This window comes from Lissotriton helveticus, chromosome 7, assembly GCF_964261635.1.
Source record: "Lissotriton helveticus chromosome 7, aLisHel1.1, whole genome shotgun sequence".
NCBI lineage: Eukaryota > Metazoa > Chordata > Amphibia > Caudata > Salamandridae > Lissotriton > Lissotriton helveticus.
In genome coordinates, this window is record NC_136068.1 from 397292866 (window position 1) to 397317258 (window position 24393).

The window sequence follows — 24393 nt, forward strand, 5'->3', positions numbered from 1 at the left end:
AGACCAAAGACGAGAGATACCAGCCCTCAACCATTCTAGATCTCAGGTACAGATCTGAATAACCCCTTACAGAGAATTCCTAAGTCAGTCACTTGGCAAAACAACCTTAACTTAAACTGCTACTTATCTACTCCCGCCCACGTATTAGGCTTAGGTCAGGTACACTGGGGTAGGCATAGTTAGAAGCACCAGTTGAGTACGATTAGTCAAATGTATATATGTATGTATCTATTTTATCCATTTTAAACCACCATATGGCTTAGAAACCATATAAATGTTTTTACAGTATTATTTTATACTTCTACTTTTATTGTATGCACTTTACTTAACCATAAGTATTGCAATAATATCGATTCATTTCTCTTGTACGAGAAAAGAGACTGATCAATAAATACCATCTTTTATTGAACACGCCCGTCTCTTCCTTTTCTCGACAATCTGGTGAAACTAAGAATGCACTGAACTGACTGAGTAAAATAAGTTGTCTTTTGTTTTCACACGACTCTAGAGATACACTCTTGATTAGGAGAGAGCAAAGTTGTCATGTTCTATGGTTGTCAGAAACTAAATCCCTTCTTGTCTATCCAGGGAGGTTCAACTCCTCCCTGCCTATTCGAGAAAGTTTCTAGTGAACTCTGAGCTAGCTGGCAAAACCCAAAACTTTAAGTCTAATATCGTCAGTAGAAGACCTAGTTAACCTCCGTCCTAGGTCTATACTATTGAAGGTATTATTCCAATGCGCAGAGCCTATTGGGATAATAGGAACTACACTGGAGGTGGAGGAAATGATAAATGTCCTGAACTGCCAGACTTAGATAATCTAGAAGCCGAGGAATGCAGTAGTGGACAAGCCTCATTCACTTCACTGCATAACTGAAGCAAGTGGTGGGCCTGCCGACTTCTGCAGAATGCCATGCATTCTTGCGGAAGACGCAGATATCCGAACTCTAGGACCACAGGTGCCAGTTGATTGAAATCTGAAGTACAAACAATAAGAGTGGGAGAGGCAGAAAAGTGTAAAGAAAGATCCCGGACCAGTTTATCCATTGTGCATTGCCCAAGGACAGTGGGGGAGGGTACCTGGCGGCAAAGCTTGGGCATTAAGAATTTTCTGAAGTGGCAAACAAGTCTATGAGTGGTGTGTCACATGTTGGAAATAGGAAAGCAGGACCTACAAGTGGAGCTCCCACTCGTGGACTTGTTGATGCGTCCTGCTGAGCAGGGCAGCAATGTTGTCGTACCCCCCAGAAGGTACTTCATCTCGAGGTGAATGCTGTGAAGTGCCCACTGTCATGTCTTTTGTGTTGGAGAGGAGCGAGTGCATGCATCCCTGTGTTTTTGAAGGTAGTGTATAGCGCACTGGCGTAACGAAAACTGAGGGGGCCTCCCTGCACGGCATGCAGAGGGGCCCCCTCCAGGCTCAACCAGGAGCTCTCTGGGCAGAGTGCAGTGCCGAGGGGGCCCTCTGGAGCTTGAGGCCCCCCCTGCACTGCGGGGGATGCAGGGGCCTGTGTTACGCCCATAGTAGTCATACTGGGCCAGATGTAGGAGGCCATTTACCGACCGGTAAATGGGTATTTGGGATGTAGGGGCATCGTTTTACAGATTCGGTAAATTTACCGATTCTGTAAAATACCGAATCAGTATTTTTACAGATTCGGTAAATCCCAGATGTAGGTGGGACTCTTCTGAGTCCCACAGGCCTTACAGATTCGGTATTTTACCACCCAATCCAATTGGGTGGTAAAATACCGAATCCAGGTGTGCATGCACATGTGTGCATGCACACCTAGCCATGTGACAGACAGACATGCCCTTAGGGCATGTCTGTGTGCCACATGGCACACATGCCCGTCTTTGGGGTGCTAGAGGGTGTCAAAGTGACACCCTTGCTGGAATCGGTATTTACCGAATGGTAATGCCCATTGATTCCTATGGGCTTCAATGCCCATAGGAATCAATGGGCATTACCGAATCGGTATTTACAGAATCGGTAAATACCGAATCTTAACGATTCGGTATTTACCGAGTCTGTGTTACCTACATCCCCCCCCCTCTATTATACCACTTCTTAAATACTGAATCGGTAAAATTTGGTATTTAAGAAGTGGTAAAATAGAATTACCTACATCTGGCCCACTGTCTGTTATGATTAGAACGATCTTGCCCTAGATGAGGGCAAGGAAGTCTTCGTGGGCAAGTTTTATGGTAAGGAGTTTGAGGTAGTTGATGTGTTGTCTCGGTGATAAGGAGCCCACATCGAATGAATGGTCCTGTTTTCCAGATACACCTCCAGCCGGCATGCGGCATAGGTAATAACTCACAGAATGGGGTGTAGGAAGAGCCTGTTCTGCAGCAAATTGTTGCTGCTAGAAGGCTAGCAACCCCTCTGTGGGTGTGTGCAGGCTTTCCCTGTGTCCCTAGGAAGGGCTGGATCTGAACGGTCTTTAGGGGGAGGGATTTGTTGGCTGTGTAGGAGAAAGATCATAGTCTGCGTGTCTACCGGGCACTGTTGCTTGCTTGCGCTCTTCATCAGCCAAACGTTGAGGTAGGAAAAATATAGACACTGCTCCTTCTCAGCAGCTACTACCAACAGGCACTTTGTGATGACCCTTGGAGCTGTGATGACACCAAAGAGGAGTATCTTTAATGGCTAGTGATTACCACTTACCATGAAGCAGAGATAGGAGCAGTGGGCGAGATGGATGTGGACATAGGTGTAGGCATCCTTGAGGTCTAACGACATCATATGATCCCCTTGTTGCAACATAGGAGCGCCTACTTGCAACACAAGAATGACATCCTGGACATTACCGTATGGAAATATTCGTAATGACTGAGGGGACGTCCTTCTTGATGACGAGGAAGTAAAGAAATAGCTCTGCCTTGCTCCACTGGTTGGTGGGCACCAGTTCTATGTCCCCTTTCTGAATGAGTATCTGCACTTTTTTCTGCAGAAGGATGAAGTTGTCACTGCTAAGTGTACAAGTGCGAGGTAGGATCTTAGGAGGACGTGTGAGAATTTCTAGGCAGTAAACGTGGCAGACCACAAATAATATCCCTGTGGTAATTTCCCAGCATGGGAGGAAATGCTGAAGTCTCCTCCCGAAAAGGGTGTGATCAGAGAAGAGGGGGCGAGTCAGTGTTTGAAAATGGAGACCTCTTCACTAGAATCTCCTTTGCTTCCCTTCCTGTTGCTATTGCGTCTGTAGGAACTCCTGGTGTAGAACTCCTGTCACCTGCTAGTGGTATAACTGCTGCTTTTGGTATGAGTGGGTAGGGTCTGGAGAAGTGGCTTTGAGACTGCCCTGAATTGCTGCCTAAGAAAGGAACCCCTGGATGAGAGAGCCTAAATGGCACCCATGGCTTTTGCGCCGTCAGTGTCCTTCTTAATTTTCTCTTAAATCTGCTTGACCTGCAGGCCTTAAAGATGTTTACTATCAAAAGACAAGTTCAACAGATGTTACTGAAATTCCAGCTTGAAGCCTGAAATATGAAATCAGTTGTGGTGCCTAATGAGGATACTGATGTTAACTCCCCTAGATGCAGTGTCGGCTGTGTCAAGGATGCAGAGAATGATGGCATTAGAGTCCCCTGCAGACTACTTACTCCACTCTCTTGAATTCTTCTGAGAGATGCATAACCAACTACTGCATCTCATCAAAATTAACCCTGTCTTAGTGGGAGAGGAGACCAACAGTTAGCTATCCTCTAGGGGCCATTCCTGCTACCCTCTTAACAGCAGTGTCAAGACACTCACTTTCTGTTTTGGGCGGGGGAGCATCAGACATAGCCTGAGCAGAAGCCCCCTTGCGTGTTGTGTAGACTATGGAGTCTAGTGGGACATGACCCCTAATACAGGTCAGCTCTATGGGAGAAGGCATGTAATTTTTCTCTTCGCATGGCGTTATTATCCTCGCCTTGACGGGCTCCTTGAAAGTGTCAAGGTGTGATTTGAACATGCCCTTCTATTATCCATTTAGATGCTCTAATAGGGTAATGGTCCAGGTCTGGATCCCACTATGGACCGACGCTGTAGTGGTCCCCCGGGTCACCTGTTGGTACAGGGTCAGAATGGTGCATCGTAGGGGTTGGTAGGGTCGAAAGGGCAGCTTTCTCTGCAAGAGGAGTGAGGGTAACCCTCTGGTGAGTGTGGAGGCAATAATAGAATAATCTCTAAGGTGGTGTTGGTGGTGTAGGAGGGGGCGGCAGAGGTGGAGGAGGGATATGGAGGAGAGGGCTGGCGCCCCAATCATTGTGTCTCTTGGGCTTAAAAACTGGATAGGGGTAAAAGACCAGTTGCTTCTCAAAAGTCAGCTTTCTGGAGTGTGCGTTGCTGACATCTTTCCCGTGTACTGGTGGGTGAACATTTGATTTTGCCATGCACCCAATTCCTCCTGGGGTGTCTGCTAGACTGGCTGCTTGAAGTCATCAGAGCCTGCTGTGATTGAATTCTCAGTGTTGTTGCTTGTAGCAGTCTCTGAGCCAACGGCAGCCTTGGGGTCAAGGATGGACTTGGTGATACGGGATATGCCCAGCTACTGTTCTCCCCACATAGGTTCCAGATGGCGCCCTCGACATTTAAATATTTAGGGATACAAATATACCGCGACACGCGAGACCTTCTGGATGGTAATCTGGGTAGGGCGCTCACAACTCTTAAAGCACAAATACAATTTTGGACTACCCTGCCATTGTCGATAGCAGGAAGGATAGCTATCTTCAAAATGGTGGTACTACCCCGATTAGTATACTTCTTTACGAACCTCCCACTCCTAATACCGATGAGCTCCTTTAAATTACTGAACACTATGTTGACGGAACTGATATGGGGAGCGGGGAGACGACGTCTAAGTCTCGCTAAGTTACAACTACCATCACAAGGCGGTATGGGAGTCCCTAACATGGCGGCATATGGCTACGCCTGCCAGCTACAATGGCTGGCCTACTGGCTAGCAAGTCGTAACCTCCATGAAATAAATATGACCGCGACCGATAGAGACCGCGGAACCATACATCGCCTGCTCCTACCGAATGTCACATTGCCCAGATTAACACCACATCTATTACGTCTTGCAATTAGGTGCTGGAAGAGAGCTGTCAAATACACAAACGCGACGACCCCTTATGCACCCACAATACCTTTACTGGGCCTGCCTCTCGGGACTGGGACACTTACGGAGCACGCGCTCCAACCATGGCATGACTCCGGTGTTGCGCACATAGGCGACTTCTTCGCAGATGGCAGACTCATGACGCACATGGACTTCACACGAGCGCACCAGACCCCTGAAGCATTGTTCTTACTGCATGCACGAGTGACGCACTACATTACTACGACGTGGGCACGAGACGGAATAGAGCCGCCTACGAACCCGCTTCTCACCATGCAATATTTAATGGGGAATGGTAGTCTTTTAACGAAATGGTTGACATATGGCATTCGCATTGGCAGGGCGATCTCATTACAACCCACTCGGGAACGATGGGACCAGGACATGGGGCGAGCGCTCAGAGATAAGGAATGGGACAAGATACTAAAATTCCCCGAAAAGGTATCGCGGAACCCTAAATTTAAATTTATACAACTAGTGATTCTGCATAGAGCGTACCTTACTTCCCACTGACTGCACATCATGTTCCCCGACACGGCGGACACGTGCCCTCGGTGCATGGCCACGGATGCCGGCTTGCTACACATGTTGTGGGAATGCCCCAGGCTGGGTCATTACTGGGGAACAATCCACAAGGCCCTGACTGCGATCGCCCCCGCAAGACCTTACTCCTCCCCGGAATACTGTATATTAGGCCTAGGCCCTAATGAAAAGAAGAAAAGTGCCACCACACGAGTTGTAGATCTGGCCCTCCTATTAGCTAAAAGAACGATAACAACGAGGTGGAAATCAGCCAGACCCCCTGACCCTGGTGACTGGCCCGGAGAGGTGATACGATGGGGGAAAGCAGAAGGGACCGAACTGCAGAGGGAGGAGGGTAGAGGCCTTCGCAAGACGCACATCTCAATGGACTGGCAGGCCATACTCATAGAATTCGAAGCATATGATGTCACTGCGTAGGTATGGACAAATGTTGCTAGTACAGTGATTATAATGATGAACAGATACAGAAAACCAGGTCCACCTCCCCTCTCCCCCCACCCCCACCCCCACCCCCCCTGCCTGGCATAGTGGCACACTGAAGGGAGCAGTAGTTGATAAAGTTGGAAGAAGACAATACAGAAAGCAGAGATGTCGGAAGTAGAGGAAGTCGAAGATGTTACTGTAACATATAGCGATGGCCCAGTGAAATGTGGAATATGTAGATACTTTGAACTGAGTGTGGGGAAAGTTGTGGGAGGGAGGTTTAGGAACTCATTGGGGATTAGTTGTATGAAACAAGAAAACTGCATTATTATGTTTACTAAAGCTCTCTGTATACAGTATATTGTAAAGGATTCAATATATTGGATTTAAATGCTGTACTGATATGACAATTAATGCAGAACAATAAAAATATATATATTTTTTAAAAGGATGGACTTGGTGCCAGCACAGAGGAGACTTCCGCTTCTAAGGTCCTTGTAGAGGATTCTGGGGCTCGAGGACCTAGGAGGGTCGATGCCGGGAGCAGAGAATGTTGTTGTCTCGTTCGATGCCTAGGGGTGGTCAAAGGCGGCAGAGGCCCAGATAGATGAATGGCCGCAAAAGGGCTCCATGCCTGAACCACTCAGGCTGTGCTCAGCCTCTGTGTGGACATACAACTGTGTCCAAATAGCAATCATTCAAAAGGTAGTTATTCATTCATACAATACTTGACCAATGTATCGTTAGGCGCATATAGTTAGCAAAAGATGGGATTAAAATTACGTTCCATACATGATTTTTTTTATTTGTATATACTTATGTGCGGCATACACAATGGATCATTAAAATATATACACAATCCGTGCTCAGTGTGTGGTGTGAACACATGCTGCTTGAATTGTCTGGGTGACGCAAAGAGGTGTTCACAGTAAACCAAAGGCAGTGAAAAGAAAATATGACATTGTATAAAGCATTGTGTGCAGATCTGTTATCCAAAGGAATCAATGTCCCAGATGGTATTTTAGAAAAAGCTTTCTGCACTGAAGTCTATCAACGATAGTCTTTTCCAGCCAGATAGCTCTAATGGTGTTTCGACCCATGCCAGGTTAATGGGTCATCATCAGGGCAAGATCAGGAAACAAAACAAATTATAGAGGCTGCATCAAAGTGAGAAACGATCCTTTAGGAATACATAATTTAAGCAGAGTCGGTATAAATATTACTTGTGTTATAAGTCATATCAAGGGTACCAGAGTGTGCAATGTAAACTACCTACAAGAAAAAAAGAAAAATATACAAAATGATTTATATACGATTTAACTGTATCAATATCTAAGAGGTATGCACACAGTGACACACAAGAACTGTTTCCAAAGGTACCATTGTCCTTTTGATGTTGTAAAAACTCTGCCTCTACATGAGGCCTCCTCAGAGGCTTGGTGGGTGTTTTGGTGCCGGGCATACTCATGACCCTTATGAAGGTTTTTGTACAAGGGCCAGAGAATGTCAGCATTGGAGGGACGTACTGCTCCATCTCCTTCTGGTTGGAGTTGGAAGAAAATATGGCCTCTGCACTGGGAGACGGCTGATTTGTTTGAACGCCTGAAGGTTATGCACGCTCAACTTCTTTAAAGTCAAGCCGGGCTTCTTCACCAAAGAGGTCAAGCGTGCCGTCAGTGGTCTGCCGTTGCATCTTTTGTTGAGCCTACCTCCTTCACATCGATAGCAGAGGATTATCTTTTAGTGGAAGGTGAGGCAAGCCTGACACATGGTGTTGCTGTTGACAGGGAAGAGGCAGAGGTGGCACACCTCGAGATAATCAGACCACAGGTATTTAACTTGGCACTCTGGACAGTATAGTAATGGCATTTGTTCCATCACCCTGCGTCCATTCTCTAAAGAGAAGTCACTGAAGACAAGGGGCATGAGGCACTGCAGACGCGTTGAGCCCTGCCATTTGGGAGTGGCTAAATGAGTTGATCTCTGAAAGTTGACATCAAGATGGAGCGTGGACAAGGAAAGTTCCTCGATGGAACAGAATAAAATGATACCATGTGGGCGCAAGTGGAATATTCAGAAACGCAACAAAACTCAGACCTCCGGTAGGACATGTCCAAACCACTTGGGTGGAAGAACTCAATTTAACATGGAGTCGGTGTCCATGCACATTGCCAACAGAGGGAGGAGACTTACAGCACCTTGTGAGTTCAAAGACTTACTTAGGAAAAAAACTAAAAACTTTCAAACGTCTGAGCCGAACACTGGATGGAAGTCGTATGCAGAGCATGTCTATCTACAGCAACACATGCTACGAACAATATGTTTCTTAGGAGACTCTTAAAGGAGGATCTAGAAATTGCCTCGTCTCGTGGGCATTCTATTTTCGTTTAAATTAGACTTCTGGCTATTGCTGCATGCCATGGTGTTTTGGCTTATAATTTTGGGCTGACCAACTGCTGGGATGAAATGCTTTAAAAAGCGGTCGGCTCAGTTTTTTTTTCCACATCAAACCAGAGTCTAGCGAGGGCACCATTTGCTCGAAGTTCTAGATCAACTGGTCCAAATTCCAAACAAACATCCACTAGGCTTGAAGATTGCAGAAGATTGAAAATCATTCTCGATAGTTGTCTCTGCTCCAGATTTAATCAAGCGCTAGGCTTTTCTAGAAAGACCTTCCATGCCATTGGTTATTGCTGGTAAGTATTTAGTTTTGATAACATTTAAAAGAGCCATAATTGATGTGCCATCTAGATTTTTAGATAGTTTTAGCAGCGCAGTCCTCAATGATGCAGCCTTACTCTTTAGTCTGGCCAAATGTGTTCTGTGGTGGTCTTTTATATACAAGGTGAACCTAAATAAGTATAGGAGTCTACAAGTTTCAGTTATTGCCCTCCCGCACTTCAGGCTGGGCTTTTGACTTTTTGTTGAGTAAATTACGTTATTTAAGTTTTTTTCATAGTTATTTTGCCTACTGATGGTTCTCGCACTATGTAGATAGCTTACTTACTTACTGCAAGCCGATTCTGGTGTAATCTAAACAACCCTTACCCCAATCGCTCAATCACTAAAGCTCAATGCAGCTTTCACTACAGCCTTTTCTCTGGCCATCTAATGGGGGGGCTGACTGCTCCTTACCTGGCTGTAGTATTCTTGCGTGCTCCAGACCCCGGATTTCTCTGATCATCTGCTCCTGTATGTCAGCTGGTAGTGTAACTGACAATCCTTGAGGGTAGATGACATCAGAGTCTAGTCCCTCTGGTTCCAGCCATAGTTGATGGACTCGGTTTGGGAAACGCAAAACCTTCGACTCTATGGAAGGACAATATCTAGAAGTAGAGAAAGACAATCACATGGAATAAAGTGAAAGCTTATAGCAATAATTTACAACTGCATCTAATAAAATGGCAACACTGAAATGAATGGCCTGATTTCTAGACTGCGGTGTACAATTGGGCATTGTGCTTCATGGGCTCATAATACTTGGATCACATCTCATGTTCACATTTGAGATATGCCACTCTTAGAGGGGGTTAATCTTGTTAATTTGAAAAATTTTACTGAGACACACCATCCGTTTGATTTTAACTCTCCTAATTGCATAACTTTGAAACTGTGTTCCATTCTGCTTAATTTTTTTTATTTTTAACAGATAAACGTAACATTCAACACACTTTAATTTAAACACATTTCCAATGGTGGAAATACACAAATGTAATGACGGGGTTATCCCTTTACCCTAACCCCATTACCTTATGCCCAAATCCTTACTTGCGTATCCTTATCCATTTACACTTAAACATTTAACCTAGACAGTATAGCTTAGTACTTACAAAAGTAACATATAGATTTAACCCTAGAAATTCCCCTACCCCCAATACCACATACTATCAACTGTATACCCCAACCCCTTAACCCTATAGCCAATCTCCTTAAAACTAACCCCTACCCCATACACAATACCCTCTATTCCTAAACCTATGTGCTTACCCCTTACCCAGAAGACCTATATCCAATATCCCAAAGCCTAGCCCTCATTTCCTAGCCTCATACTCTGGTCCCATGTACCATTAACTCTTCACATCTTAACTCTATACCCCGTAATCCTTAACCCAATGCTTTAACCCTATACACTTAACCTCAACCTTTAACCCATTACCCATAAGCCCTGTACCCGAAACCCTCAAGTCTGAACTCCAACCCATGAACCCTAACCTTCAACCCTGAACCCCTATAGCTTATATCAGACACCACAAACTCTTAACCCTATACATACAACCCATAACAACTTACAGCACACCCTAAAGCCATAGGCACATACCCTACACTCTAAACCCATAAACCTACTTTAAATACTCCAAGCCCTATACCCAAAGTTCTTAACCCTATTTAGCTAACCACGAGTCAAACCGTAATATCATTAAACCCTGTACCAGATATCTTATACCCTATATCCTTAACCTTTTCACCCTTTTACACTGTCCTTACTTTAATATATTTTGGAAACAAACACTTTGGAAGTAAGTGTTCCCTTTTTCGCATAATTTGTTTTAGAAGCTTTGAGCAGAACCTTACAGCAGAAGCACTCATCGCGAGCATGTCCATGGCCTACAGTGGAAAAAGCGTAAAGGAAAGAAATAGCATTGGACATGCACTGAACAGATAGTATAAGTAGAGAGAACAGACAAGGCATGTACAAAGGGTGGATGAAGCACATGCAAAGGAAGCAATGTGCATCTAAAAGACAGACATAATGAGCGCAAAGAAAAGATAGTGCATGAGCATATTAGAGCCAACATGAGAAGCCCTTAACTTTTTCAACGTTAAGGGGTCAGATTAATCCGAATGTCATTAATGGTCCTTAAGGAGGACCATAAAACAAAGCAGCTTCTGCTATTGCCTGCGAGTGAATCTCTACAGCCTGCAGCTGCTGGCAAGTGTAATGTAGTCACTAGAATGTCCCAGTAAATAACCTCACATCACAAGCTCACATGGGGGATTCAGTATCTACTAACACTTTATGAATGTTCTGAACTGTCTTGCAATTCTTAGTGCATATCCCAGTATGCCAACATAAGTATGGTTATTTTTCAGAAGATGGTGACTGTTCCATGTTAGTTATTTCTCCTGTGTAATTCAAGTGCCAAGATAAAGTTGTGCGTGGGGACACAATAAAATAATACACATTAAAATAATCAAGGCACAATAACACTACCAATGGAGATGTTGACCACAGGAAGAGATTTAAAGAAAACAGGTTTGCCACCCAAACATCTATCCTCTTCCAGACTTGATGGGATCTCCCCAAAAAAGCTCTGTGCAGATTTCTTAAGGGAGGGAATGTGTACAGGGAAGAAGCAGATATAACAAAAGGCAGGGTGACTGATGACTCAGAAAGACAGAATTTCTACATATGGACCAGACACACCTGTGAAGTTGTCCAATACCGCGACAGGAAGCACACAGGAGTGGGTTGCTAACATTAAATGGACAACCAGAGCAGGCAGATGGACGGTGATTCACCAACTGAGGAAGGACATTCTAAACCTAAATATCACATTTCATGTCATATATAGATTCGAATGCCCACCCACCTAAACACAACTAAGTACAACATATCATCTCCCTTCTTTCACAAAAGTCACAATGAAACCCACACAACAGCTCAAAACATAATATGAATGAATAAGAAAAACTTATAGTAAAGTAATACAGTAAAAGATAATCGTGGACAGGTGTCTAGAACACTTGGAAGATAAAAAAAAAGAAGAACAAAGGTGGAAAACTATAGAGCTGTTGACAGTCTCATGTATTAACTAACAGCCTTGATTCCAATGAGGACTCATGATAGTACATTTACCCCTGACCAACAGAATGCAAGGTTGAAGCGGAACATCTTTTGCTAAATCAGGAGAAGCAACTCCAGCAGCCCCACACTTACCTCATCCACTGTCTGCTCGGACCAATCTCAACCTAATCCAATTATCTCCAGAATCCCTCTCAGCACACTTTTCTCCAGACCTACACACCTGTGAAAGATGCCAGAGATCCACTGCCTCTGTTCTTGAAACATCTTGGTCTATACACCATGCCACCAACCTCCAAACATTTCCATTTGACTAGGATTTCTGTCAAACTACCCTTTGTACTTATCCTGGTTCTTCACAACCCTCTCTGACAGGTAACCTCTTTTCAACTTCCTGTCTCTCTCTCTCTCTCTCTCCACTAATCCAAAGGACTTTCAATCTTGATCCAGCAAGTCTCCCTTTCAAAAACACAAATGTCACAATTGTTATTATGTGGCCCCAAATTGTTTCAGCTAATGTGCAGTTCAAAGACCTCCTTAACTGTTCTACTCTCTGCACACAGCTTTTAACCATCCTATTCATACTCTAAACCTAACCATTTGTTGGGACAGTAAAGAGCAGTTTTGTAATGCCTGTAAGCTAAGCTTCCCAGAAAATCATGTATCTCCGCTGATTCAGATTGTATTCATTATCCATGATGATGCATCTCGAAATGCCTTTCATGGCTAACTCCTCTTTCAAGAACTCCCAACAAATTTCTGGCTGTGGCCACAATTATGCATCTCATAGCAACCCACTTATTTGTGTTGTATACTAACAGCACTCTGAGGGTGGCAAAGAATGAAATAGACCCACAGTGCCCATCTCCAGTTTACAGCATTATTCTCCTGGCACCTCCACTGGCTACAAAGGAGCTTTTCTCACAACTTTTTGAAGTGGGGGTGTCATGTGGGTTCGTCTGGGAAGGTCGAGGACGAGTCTAGCCGTTGAGTTCTATATTGACTGTAGTCTATTCAGAAAGGGTGCAGTGATTCCTACGTAGAATATGGTCTTGTAGTCCAGCCTGCCGGTGACGAGGACCTGCATGACGATCCTTCTGGTGTTATGAGCTCCTGGAAGATTTTGCGTAGCATGCGTAGGGTGTGGAAGCAAGCAACTGAAACTGCGCTGACCTGTTTTTTCATAGATGGCTTGCAGTCCAAGACGATACTGCAGAGGTTGTGGGTATGGTCTGTAAGCCATCATGTGTTGTAGCATGGAGAGATGTTGTTCCCAAAGATGAGGACTTCTGTCTTCTCCATGTTGAGTTTAAGACAGTTGTCCCTCATCTAGTCAGTGACGTTATTCATATATATGTAGAAGTTGGCTCTGGTGGTGGAGGGGCCTTCTGCCAGCAAGAGGATGAGCTGAGTGTTGTCGGCATAGGAGATGATGTTGAGTCAGTGCTATTTGATGGAGTTTGGCCAGGAGGTTAGGGGGGGTTACTGTATGTGTTGAAGAGGGTGGAGCTGAGGGACGACTTTTGGGGGATGCCACAGATCTTGTGCTTTAAGATGAACAGTGGGAGACTGCTTCTCTGGGTTCATCCTGTGAGGTATGTGGCGATCAATTTGATGGCGTCTCCCTGGATTCCAATGGGGTGGAGAACGTTGATCAAGATGTGATGGGAGACTGTGTTGAAAGAGGCTGACACGTCCAGGAGGATGAGAGCTGCCATTTTGCTGCAGTCCAGGAGGGCCCTAATGTCATCGGTGGTTGAGATTACAGCTGTCCCAGTGCTGTGGTTGGTTTGGAATCCAGATTGGGAGGGATCCAGAAGGTTATGTTCTAGGTGTTCGATGAGTTGCTGGTTGATCGTCGTCTCGAGAACCTTTACTGGAAAGGGGCGCAGGGAGGTGGGCCAGTAGTTATTAGATTCTACTAGGTTAGCCAATGGTTTCTTCAGGAGGGGCCTCACTTCAGACTGAACTATTTTGTCTGACGCCCGATGGAGCTACTTAGTTTAGCTATAGGGGAGATGGGCCGTGGATTCCCTCCTTGGTCGTCACCTACCCAGTCGGACTTTAGACAGACTACTTTTCGTCTCTCCTCATTGTCTCATCCCTAGCTCCTATCCCCTCTCCCCCGAATTCTCTCCCCTTGCCTGCTACTCTGCCTACCCCCTGTCCTTTGTGCCCTTTGACTAAGCACTCCTTCTCCCCTTGTTGGGGAAAGATCCAATATTTATACTCTGGAGTCTCAGCGAACCCGCTGAGTGAGTCCACTGTGCCAAGGGAGCAACTCACACTTGAGGTATGGTATGGCACCCCTTGCCTAAGCACTCCCGCTCCCCTTTCTGGGGAAGGATCCAGTATGTAGGCATTGGAGTCTCAGGGACCTCTCTGAGAGAGTCCACTGCGCAAAGGGAGCCTCTCGCAACAGGGATGGGGTAGTGATACCACTTCCCCTGGGATCACAGCTTACTGGACTTTGGACGTTTGCCTTGACTCGTCTACCGGTTTGTGTACCCGTCACCCTTCCCCTCCTCTTCCCATGCTGTGTCTCTCACCCTACCCTCCTCTTTCCCGCCTTCATTATCTGTCTACTTCCCCTGCTCCAACGCCCCTCCCCTGAATCTCCCACCTTGCCTGCTTTTCCCCTAACTTGTTTGTGCTTGTTGTTTGTCTCGACCTTACCAGTAACTATGTGGCCATGCTCTAAGAACTATGTAACCTTTGTTATGATGTAACCTGTAACTATGATCTGATGCACATGTAAAGCGCTCTGATACCTCCGGGTCTAGCCAGCGCTATATAAAACTCTTGAAAATGAAAATAAAATTCAGCGTGTTTCCAGTCCTCAAAGAAGGAGGCCGCATGACTGGCATCTCTTCACCTCATTCTACACCATCTGGTCCAGCTTTGCCCACCAATATGTTTTCCACACCGGAAACTTTGTCATATTTCTACCCCGATGTCTCATGTATGTCAAAATCACAACTCTTTTGCAGACTTTCAGTGGGCAACTCATCTGAAACCACTTTTACTAAACATAATTCACCTCTCATGTTCCAGAACAGCTTCTCAGAGTCTGACAACTCTTTATAACTCGGACAACCCCTAAGCTTCATGATTTTGATTCGTCTTCTTTTTAAGCCAAATCCCAATTTGTTTTATCTGCCTTTCTTTCACTCACCCACATTGTAGTCTTCCGCTTTTGTTCAGGTCTCATTGGTAACCTAGAAAGACTATTTGTGATTGTAATCTTCAATTCTGATAGACCCTTCAAAACAAAACTGAAATCCCTTATACCTTTCATCCACCTACTTATCCTTAGAGTAGCCGCCTTACCTCCTTTACATGTGAAAAGATTCACTAAGGGTTTTTGACCACTTCTCATCACAAACATTATACCCACAAGAAAAACTTGAAGTGATGTACTGAATGTAAGAACTTCTTGCTAAATAAACAAGTAGCTCCACTCCTCCTATTTGAGAGAGCAGGAGGCAAATTCCACAACTCTCCTTACCATTCTTAACCTGAGTCAGCACCGCACCCAATCCAAACTGACTCACAGCAGTAGTCAATGCAGTCTTCTTCCTTACATCAAAATACACTAAGATGGCATCCTCTGTATTTCCTCTTGGATACTACTCAATGGCAACTGACAACTAGACATCCATCAAAACCTTTTACCCCTTTCCAACAAGACTCTCAAAAGGTGCTCAAGGGATTCATGCGACAGGCAACGTCCTGAATAAACTTTGAGTACTATTCATCAAAACCAAAGAAAAAGTGTGCTGTTGATCCTGGTCTCTCGGGCAGGTGCTTTAAGTATGGATTCTGTCAACTCAATATTGGGACTAATGCCTCAAGCCACCTCCCCCTACTCTGCCCCGCCAAAAATAGTGTGTCCTGAATAAACTAAGTTAGAGTCCCCATTCTGGATAAAGATTAAAAAACCTCAGTCAGACCCCTGTTTCCCTTTATTCTTGGGTCTGCCTGGGTCAGTTTTCATTGATTAAATGTTTTTAATGAATCCTTTCCCTTTGTGTCTGTCCCTGATTCAACCCTACAGATGGAGCCTGGCAGTATACAGACACACTAACACTTCACACACCGCGAGGAGTGGCTACTCTGCCCTCGCATCACGGAGAGGATAGGGACTTCCCATCCTGTAATTCTCCTCGCATAGGGGGTTCTCCTTCTGCTCTGAAGAAAGTCCAGGACCTTTATGGCCTCACAGGACTGAAACATGTCGGCACTAGAGTCTTAGGATCATAATATTCCAATAAGCCCGTTTTTAGATTTTTATTGACCCAGCCAGACCCAAGAATAAAGGGAAACCGGGGATCTGACTGAGGTTTTTTAATCTTTAACTCCCCTGGTCTTTATTTATCTGAAGAGCTCCCAACACTGTGGTTGAGCCCACCCCAACTTATAGGGGTCGGGGTGACCCGATGATGAAGCATGACCCCACCAGGATGTGTGAGGGTAATTAAAACAAATGGTGCTCTTTCCCATACACACGGTTGTGATTAGCACAAACCTTCCACTAGAGAGGCCCCCCTCATTTTTCTTTCCCCTTCTGCCCCTGCACTAGGGCACAGGAAACATAGTAGCAATTCTGACCACTGGTTGGTCAATATGGAGTATTTTTTGTGATAAATAGTTTGAAGGGAGGATATACTCCGGTTGAGATTCCTCTTTAACCCTCCAGAAGCTGGGAATTTTCCCAGTATCCTAATGTGTTAATATATATATATATATATATATATATATAACACGAACAGATGGCGTGCTTCTGCCGCTTGCACGGCGGGCGCTCGACAGGATCGCCGATCCTTCAAATAAGTTTAGAAAACTGGTATGGTCCTATATGTAGAAACCAGAGTCGAGGCCCAAATTAAGTTTTAAGTGCTCAAGGTTTAATTGGCAAAAATAAACAGCCCCAACGCGTTTCGAGGTAAGCCTACCTCTTGGTCACGGGTGGAGTCCACCCGTGACTGTTTATTTTTGCCAATTAAACCTTGAGCACTTAAAACTTAATTTGGGCCTCGACTCTGGTTTCTACATATAGGACCATACCAGTTTTCTAAACATATATATATATATATATATATATATATATATATATATATATCCCAAGGGTGTCACAAATTAAGTCAAAAGCCCAATTCCTACCTCAGCTAACATCAAACATCTGTGCTTGGCCTAGTAGCACAAACTCTTCAGAAATGTTGGGACGTTGTTGTCTATCTACCCAGATATTCTGATCTTTAAGATCAACACACATCCTGATGGTCTTAACATCATCCTTGGGAGCGAACACTGCAGGGTCTAACCATTTAGGGGCACTGCCTTGTTTTCCTCATTAACCCCACTCCTTTTGGTCAATCCAATTCTACCCTCTAGTATTCATCATCAAATCTAGAACCTTCCTCATAGATGAACCATTGGTGTTGCTACCTTATTAGTACTATCCTGTGTTGAGTGTTTACCAGTAATTCGATTTTATTCTTTTATGCCTTCAGAACTTTATCTACAATGCCTTACTCTTCACTCACATGAGAAATGATATGGGATTTAGGATTATACCATGTTGGTGCCTCCAGCACAGGAGATTAGATACTCTTTGCCATGTACACCTTACCCAGCATTTCTTTATTTCTGAAGCAAATCTTCATGCAGGTGTACCCTATTAAGTCACTCTTAGTTCTACCATATTCTCCAGGATTAATATCTTGTTCCAATGATTAAATGTTGCTGCCAAATATCCTTTCCAAATGTTGATCGCATATCAAGGTGTATGGTGACCTTGTTTTGGACAGTATGCTCATGACCATGCCCCAATTTCAATCTCACACTCCAGCATTACAAGTTAACCATGGTCACAATCTTCCACCAAACAAGTCTCCTTAACATGAAAGACAATGTCCTTTACACTTTCATGAACAAAGTACTTAAAATTTCCTACAAGTGGCATTACTTGCAAAGTAGTTGGTTCTCTTCGAACTATGTGCAGGACTACTGCACGTGATACTTCTGAAGTTATCAACTACTAATTACTGTAAACCCATATTCTTTTTTCAGACTTGTTTTATTGTCTTGACTAATAGCTTTAATTATCGCAACATCTGCCAAAATATTAAAACATCACCTTTCATTCTTGCATCCATCCCATAATATGGTCCATACCCTCACAACATCGTTCAAGTCAGGGTTTTTTGTGAACAGTTTCTCTTGCACATGTGGGTAGTTGGTGTAGTGGACAGATTGATCTCTTATCAATGACTCTGCGAGGTCCCCACTCACAAGTTTGCCAAGTTTCTCTATAATGCTATGCAGCTCTCACTCACTCAGTTTTGCCTTGCTGTGTGATATAACTCTGTAGCATCAGGTTTACTTGAGTCATAAAATGATTGCAGTTGTTATAGCCAATTCGTCACTGGGTATGCCCAGACATGGGTCCCATGCTCACTAGGTCTCTGGTACCAAGTTGTATCTGGCTGATGAGCCAATAACTAAGGCGACCTGGCTTGGCAGGTTGGACTGGACTGTTCCCATGAGGAGCAAGGTCAAGACTGATTTGCATATGGCTGGGTCCAAACTTAGGTGGCATGGTAAGCAAAAGTACATGTGCTGGAGTGCTACTCTGAGCTAAGGCCATTGGTGAGACTTCTTGCCAGCAGCCTCCCATCACCTTTTGTGTGTTTCAGGGTTTAACATTTATAGGATTTTCAGCCATGCTGCATTTCCGTTTTTTATTTGTAAATTTACATAGTCTTAATGTTTTTCATGTTTTTCTGCATTATTACTTTACTCCATTATGGTATTTTCTTCATTTTTAGGGCTCGGGCCTACGTCACCACGAAGTGGGGGCGGAGCTTCCGAGCTCTTATGTATTAAAAAAAAAAAAGAATTCTGAAAGGGATCCGGGCTGCCACATTCCTTAGTGCGCGCCGCGTTTTTTATGGCATCTGCCTAGTGATTCGTCTTCGCTGTGCTGTCTATTTAGTAGCCTTGACGTGATAGGCTATATTTACTTTTCGTCCGTCATTGATGTTAGTTTCATGGCATATTCTCTGCGGTTACGTGCACGGAAGACTTATTAATCTTAATTAGGAGCTGTCAGAGTGCCCGTGTAATGCAATCCAGATGGTGCGAGCGCGTTCACCATTGCATTGCATGTATCATGCGCGCGTTTAACATTTACCTTTCGCGCACGGCAGTACATTCATTTTAATTAGGAGCTGTCAGAGTGCCGCGTTCACGGCGGAGATAATGGAAAGAAGTTTCCTGTAGCTTCAAGGGCAGTCACAGTATTTTTTAAGATACCTCGCATACAAGCACCCTTGCCTCGCCAACCCGCGTGTCTTCTAAAATAAAAGTGCGCAGTCTTTCAAGATTTCTGAAAAGATATTTCTTTTGTTGCACGAACATTTGCCTCTTCTCTGCGAGGAGTGATTTCCGTAGCTGTTTTCTCCTCCCTTCAATATGGTAGAGTTTAACAGAGATTTTCGCAATAAACAAAAACACCTATGTAGATTGCGGCGTGTTTTATTTGCCATCACCTTGAGTTGATTTTTACGTACGTTTTTCACACACACACAGTAGTGAGGGCAGAGTAGTGAGGGCAGAGTGTAGAGTAGTGAGGGCAGAGTAGTGAGGGCAGTGTAGTGAGGGCAGAGTAGGGAGGGCAGAGTAGGGAGGGCAGAGTAGGGAGGGCAGAGTAGTGAGGGCAGAGTGTTGAGGGCAGAGTAGTGAGGGCAGAGTGCAGAGTAGTGAGGGCAGAGTAGTGAGGGCAGAGTAGTGAGGGCAGAGTAGTGAGGGCAGAGTAGTGAGGGCAGAGTAGGGAGTGCAGAGTAGTGAGGGCAGAGTAGTGAGGGCAGAGTAGTGAGGGCAGAGTAGTGAGGGCAGAGTAGTGAGGGCAGAGTAGGGAGTGCAGAGTAGGGAGTGCAGAGTAGGGAGTGCAGAGTAGGGAGTGCAGAGTAGGGAGTGCAGAGTAGTGAGGGCAGAGTAGTGAGGGCAGAGTGCAGAGTAGTGAGGGCAGAGTAGTGAGGGCAGAGTAGTGAGGGCAGAGTAGCGAGGGCAGAGTAGTGAGGGCAGAGTAGGGAGTGCAGAGTAGGGAGTGCAGAGTAGGGAGGGCAGAGTAGGGAGGGCAGAGTAGTGAGGGCAGAGTGCAGAGTAGTGAGGGCAGAGTAGTGAGGGCAGAGTAGTGAGGGCAGAGTAGGGAGTGCAGAGTAGGGAGTGCAGAGTAGTGAGGGCAGAGTAGTGAGGGCAGAGTAGTGAGGGCAGAGTAGTGAGGGCAGAGTGCAGAGTAGTGAGGGCAGAGTAGTGAGGGCAGAGTAGTGAGGGCAGAGGGCAGAGTAGTGAGGGCAGAGTAGTGAGGACAGAGTAGGGAGGGCAGAATAGGTAGGGCAGAGTAGGTAGGGCAGAGTAGGGAGGGCAGAGTAGTGAGGGCAGAGTGCAGAGTAGTGAGGGCAGATTGCAGAGTAGTGAGGGCAGAGTACTGAGGGCAGAGTAGTGAGGGCAGAGTAGTGAGGGCAGAGTAGGGAGTGCAGAGTAGGGAGTGCAGAGTAGGGAGTGCAGAGTAGTGAGGGCAGAGTAGTGAGGGCAGAGTAGTGAAGGCTGGAGTAGTGAGGGCAGAGTGCAGAGTAGTGAGGGCAGAGTGCAGAGTAGTGAGGGCAGAGTAGTGAGGGCAGAGTAGTGAGGGCAGAGTAGTGAGGGCAGAGTAGTGAGGGCAGAGTAGGGAGGGCAGAGTAGGGAGTGCAGAGTAGGGAGTGCAGAGTAGTGAGGGCAGAGTGCAGAGTAGTGAGGGCAGAGTAGTGAGGGCAGAGTAGTGAGGGCAGAGTAGTGAGGGCAGAGTAGTGAGGGCAGAGTAGTGAGGGCAGAGTAGTGAGGGCAGAGTAGTGAGGGCAGAGTAGTGAGTGCAGAGTAGGGAGTGCAGAGTAGGGAGTGCAGAGTAGGGAGTGCAGAGTAGTAGAGTAGTGAGTAGAGTAGTGAGTAGTGAGTAGAGTAGTGAGTAGTGAGTAGAGTAGTGAGTAGAGTAGTGAGTAGTGAGTAGAGTAGTGAGTAGAGTAGTGAGGTGAGTAGAGTAGTGAGTAAAGGAGTGAGTGCAGAGTAGTGAGTAGAGTAGTGTGTAGTGAGTAGAGTAGTGAGTAGAGTAGTGAGTAGAGTAGTGAGTAGAGTAGTGAGTAGTGAGTAGAGTAGTGAGTAAAGTAGTGAGTGCAGAGTAGTGAGTAGTGAGTAGAGTAGTTAGTAGAGTAGTGAGTAAAGTAGTGAGTGCAGAGTAGTGAGTAGTGAGTAGAGTAGTGAGTAGAAAGTAGTGAGTAGAGTAGTGAGTAGAGTAGTGAGTAGAGTAGTGAGTAGTGAGTAGAGTAGTGAGTAGAGTAGTGAGTAGAGTAGTGAGTAGTGAGTAGAGTAGTGAGTAGAGTAGTGAGTAAAGTAGTGAGTGCAGAGTAGTGAGTATTGAGTAGAGTAGTGAGTAGAGTAGTGAGTAAAGTAGTGAGTGCAGAGTAGTGAGTAGTCAGTAGAGTAGTGAGTAGAGTAGTGAGTAGTGAGTAGAGTAGTGAGTAGAGTAGTGAGTAGAGTAGTGAGTAGAGTAGTGAGTAGAGTAGTGAGTAAAGTAGTGCGTGCAGAGTAGTGAGTAGTGAGTAGAGTAGTGAGTAGTGAGTAGAGTAGTGAGTAGTGAGTAGAGTAGTGAGTAAAGTAGTCAGTGCAGAGTAGTGAATAGTGAGTAGAGTAGTGAGTAGAGTAGTGAGTAAAGTAGTGAGTGCAGAGTAGTGAGTAGTGAGTAGAGTAGTGAGTAGAGTAGTGAGTAGAGTAGTGAGTAGAGTAGTGAGTAGAGTAGTGAGTAGAGAAGTGAGTAGAGTAGTGAGTAGAGTAGTGAGTAGTGAGGGCAGAGTAGTGAGTAGTGAGTAGAGTAGTGAGTAGAGTAGTGAGTAGAGTAGTGAGTAGTGAGTAGAGTAGTGAGTAGAGTAGTGAGTAGAGTAGTGAGTAGAGTAGTAGAGTAGTGAGTAGAGTAGAGAGTAGTGAGTAGAGTAGTGAGTAGTGAGTAGAGTAGTGAGTAGAGTAGTGAGTAGAGTAGTGAGTAGAGTAGTGAGTAGTGAGTAGTGAGTAGAGTAGTGAGGTGAGTAGAGTAGTGAGCAAAGTAGTGAGTGCAGAGTAGTGAGTAGTGAGTAGAGTAGTGAGTAGAGTAGTGAGTAGTGAGTAGAGTAGTGAGTAAAGTAGTGAGTGCAGAGTAGTGAGTAGTGAGTAGAGTAGTGAGTAGAGTAGTGAGTAAAGTAGTGAGTGCAGAGTAGTGAGTAGTGAGTAGAGTAGTGAGTAGAAAGTAGTGAGTAGAGTAGTGAGTAGAGTAGTGAGTAGAGTAGTGAGTGGAGAGTAGTGAGTAGAGTAGTGAGTGCAGAGTAGTGAGTAGTGAGTAGAGTAGTGAGTAGTGAGTAGAGTAGTGAGGTGAGTAGAGTAGTGAGTAGTGAGTAGAGTAGTGAGTAAAGTAGTGAGTAGTGAGTAGAGTAGTGAGTAGTGAGTAGAGTAGTGAGTGCAGAGTAGTGGGTAGTGAGTAGAGTAGTGAGTAGTGAGTAGAGTAGTGAGTAGAGTAGTGAGTAGAGTAGTGAGTGCAGAGTAGTGAGTAGTGAGTGCTGAGTAGTGAGTGCAGAGTAGTGAGTAGAGTAGTGAGTAGAGTAGTGAGTAGAGTAGTGAGTAGAGTAGTGAGTGCAGAGTAGTGAGTAGAGTAGTGAGTAGAGTAGTGAGTAGTGAGTAGAGTAGTGAGTAGAGTAGTGAGTAGTGAGTGCAGAGTAGTGAGTAGTGAGTGCAGAGAAGTGAGTAGAGAAGTGAGTAGTGAGTAGAGTAGTGAGTAGAGTAGTGAGTAGTGAGTAGAGTAGTGAGTAGAGTAGTGAGTAGTGAGTGCAGAGTAGTGAGTAGTGAGTGCAGAGTAGTGAGTAGTGAGTGCAGAGTAGTGAGTAGAGTAGTGAGGTGAGTGGTGAGTAGTGAGTAGTGAGTGCAGAGTAGTGAGTAGAGTAGTCAGTAGTGAGTAGAGTAGTGAGTAGAGTAGTGAGGTGAGTAGAGTAGTGAGTAAAGTAGTGAGTGCAGAGTAGTGAGTAGAGAAGTGAGTAGTGAGTAGAGTAGTGAGTAGTGAGTAGAGTAGTGAGTAGAGTAGTGAGTAGTGAGTAGAGTAGTGAGTAGAGTAGTGAGTAGAAAGTAGTGAGTAGAAAGTAGTGAGTAGAGTAGTGAGTAGAGTAGTGCGTAGAGAAGTGAGTAGTGAGTAGAGCAGTGAGTAGAGTAGTGAGTAGTGAGTGCAGAGTAGTGAGTAGAGTAGTGAGTAGTGAGTAGTGAGTAGAGTAGTGAGTAGAGTAGTGAGTAGAGTAGTGAGTAGAGTAGTGAGTAGAGTAGTGAGTAGTGAGTGCAGAGTAGTGAGTAGTGAGTAGAGTAGTGAGTAGAGTAGTGAGTAGAGTAGTGAGTAGTGAGTAGAGTAGTGAGGTGAGTAGTGAGTAGTGAGTGCAGAGTAGTGAGTAGAGTAGTCAGTAGTGAGTAGAGTAGTGAGTAGAGTAGTGAGGTGAGTAGAGTAGTGAGTAAAGTAGTGAGTGCAGAGTAGTGAGTAGAGAAGTGAGTAGAGTAGTGAGTAGAGTAGTGAGTAGTGAGTAGAGTAGTGAGTAGAGTAGTGAGTAGAGTAGTGAGTAGAAAGTAGTGAGTAGAGTAGTGAGTAGTGAGTAGAGTAGTGAGTAGTGAGTAGAGTAGTGAGTAGTGAGCAGAGTAGTGAGTAGTGAGTGCAGAGTAGTGAGTAGTGAGTAGAGTAGTGAGTAGAGTAGTGTGTAGAGTAGTGAGTAGAGTAGTGAGTAGTGAGTAGAGTAGTGAGTAGAGTAGTGAGGTGAGTAGAGTAGTGAGTAAAGTAGTGAGTGCAGAGTAGTGAGTAGTGAGTAGAGTAGTGAGTAGTGAGTAGAGTAGTGAGTAGAGTAGTGAGTAGTGAGTAGTGAGTAGAGTAGTGAGTAGTGAGTAGAGTAGTGAGTAGAGTAGTGAGTAGAGTAGTGAGTAGTGAGTGCAGAGTAGTGAGTAGTGAGTGCAGAGTAGTGAGTAGAGTAGTGAGTAGAGTAGTGAGTAGTGAGTAGAGTAGTGAGGTGAGTAGTGAGTGCAGAGTAGTGAGTAGAGTAGTCAGTAGTGAGTAGAGTAGTGAGTAGAGTAGTGAGGTGAGTAGTGAGGTGAGTAAAGTAGTGAGTGCAGAGTAGAGAAGTGAGTAGTGAGTAGAGTAGTGAGTAGAGTAGTGAGTAGAGTAGTGAGTAGTGAGTAGAGTAGTGAGTAGAGTAGTGAGTAGAGTAGTGAGTAGAAAGTAGTGAGTAGAGTAGTGAGTAGTGAGTAGAGTAGTGAGTAGTGAGTAGAGTAGTGAGTAGTGAGCAGAGTAGTGAGTGCAGAGTAGTGAGTAGAGTAGTGAGTAGAGTAGTGAGTAGTGTAGTGAGTAGAGTAGTGAGTAGAGTAGTGAGTAGTGAGTAGAGTAGTGAGTAGAGTAGTGAGGTGAGTAGAGTAGAGTAGTGAGTAAAG

General features: G+C 45.0%; 1 protein-coding gene across 5 annotated transcripts in view; it reads right to left on the reverse strand.

Annotated features, from left to right (window-relative positions):
* MTO1 (mitochondrial tRNA translation optimization 1) overlaps window positions 1–24393 on the reverse strand; it is a 569440-nt gene that overhangs the window by 347574 nt on the left and 197473 nt on the right. For all 5 annotated transcript variants that reach the window (XM_078652253.1, XM_078652255.1, XM_078652254.1 and 2 more), the window contains one exon: window positions 9216–9406. In XM_078652253.1, the coding sequence (XP_078508379.1) occupies window positions 9216–9406 (191 nt within the window). The remainder of the gene's footprint in view (window positions 1–9215; window positions 9407–24393) is intronic.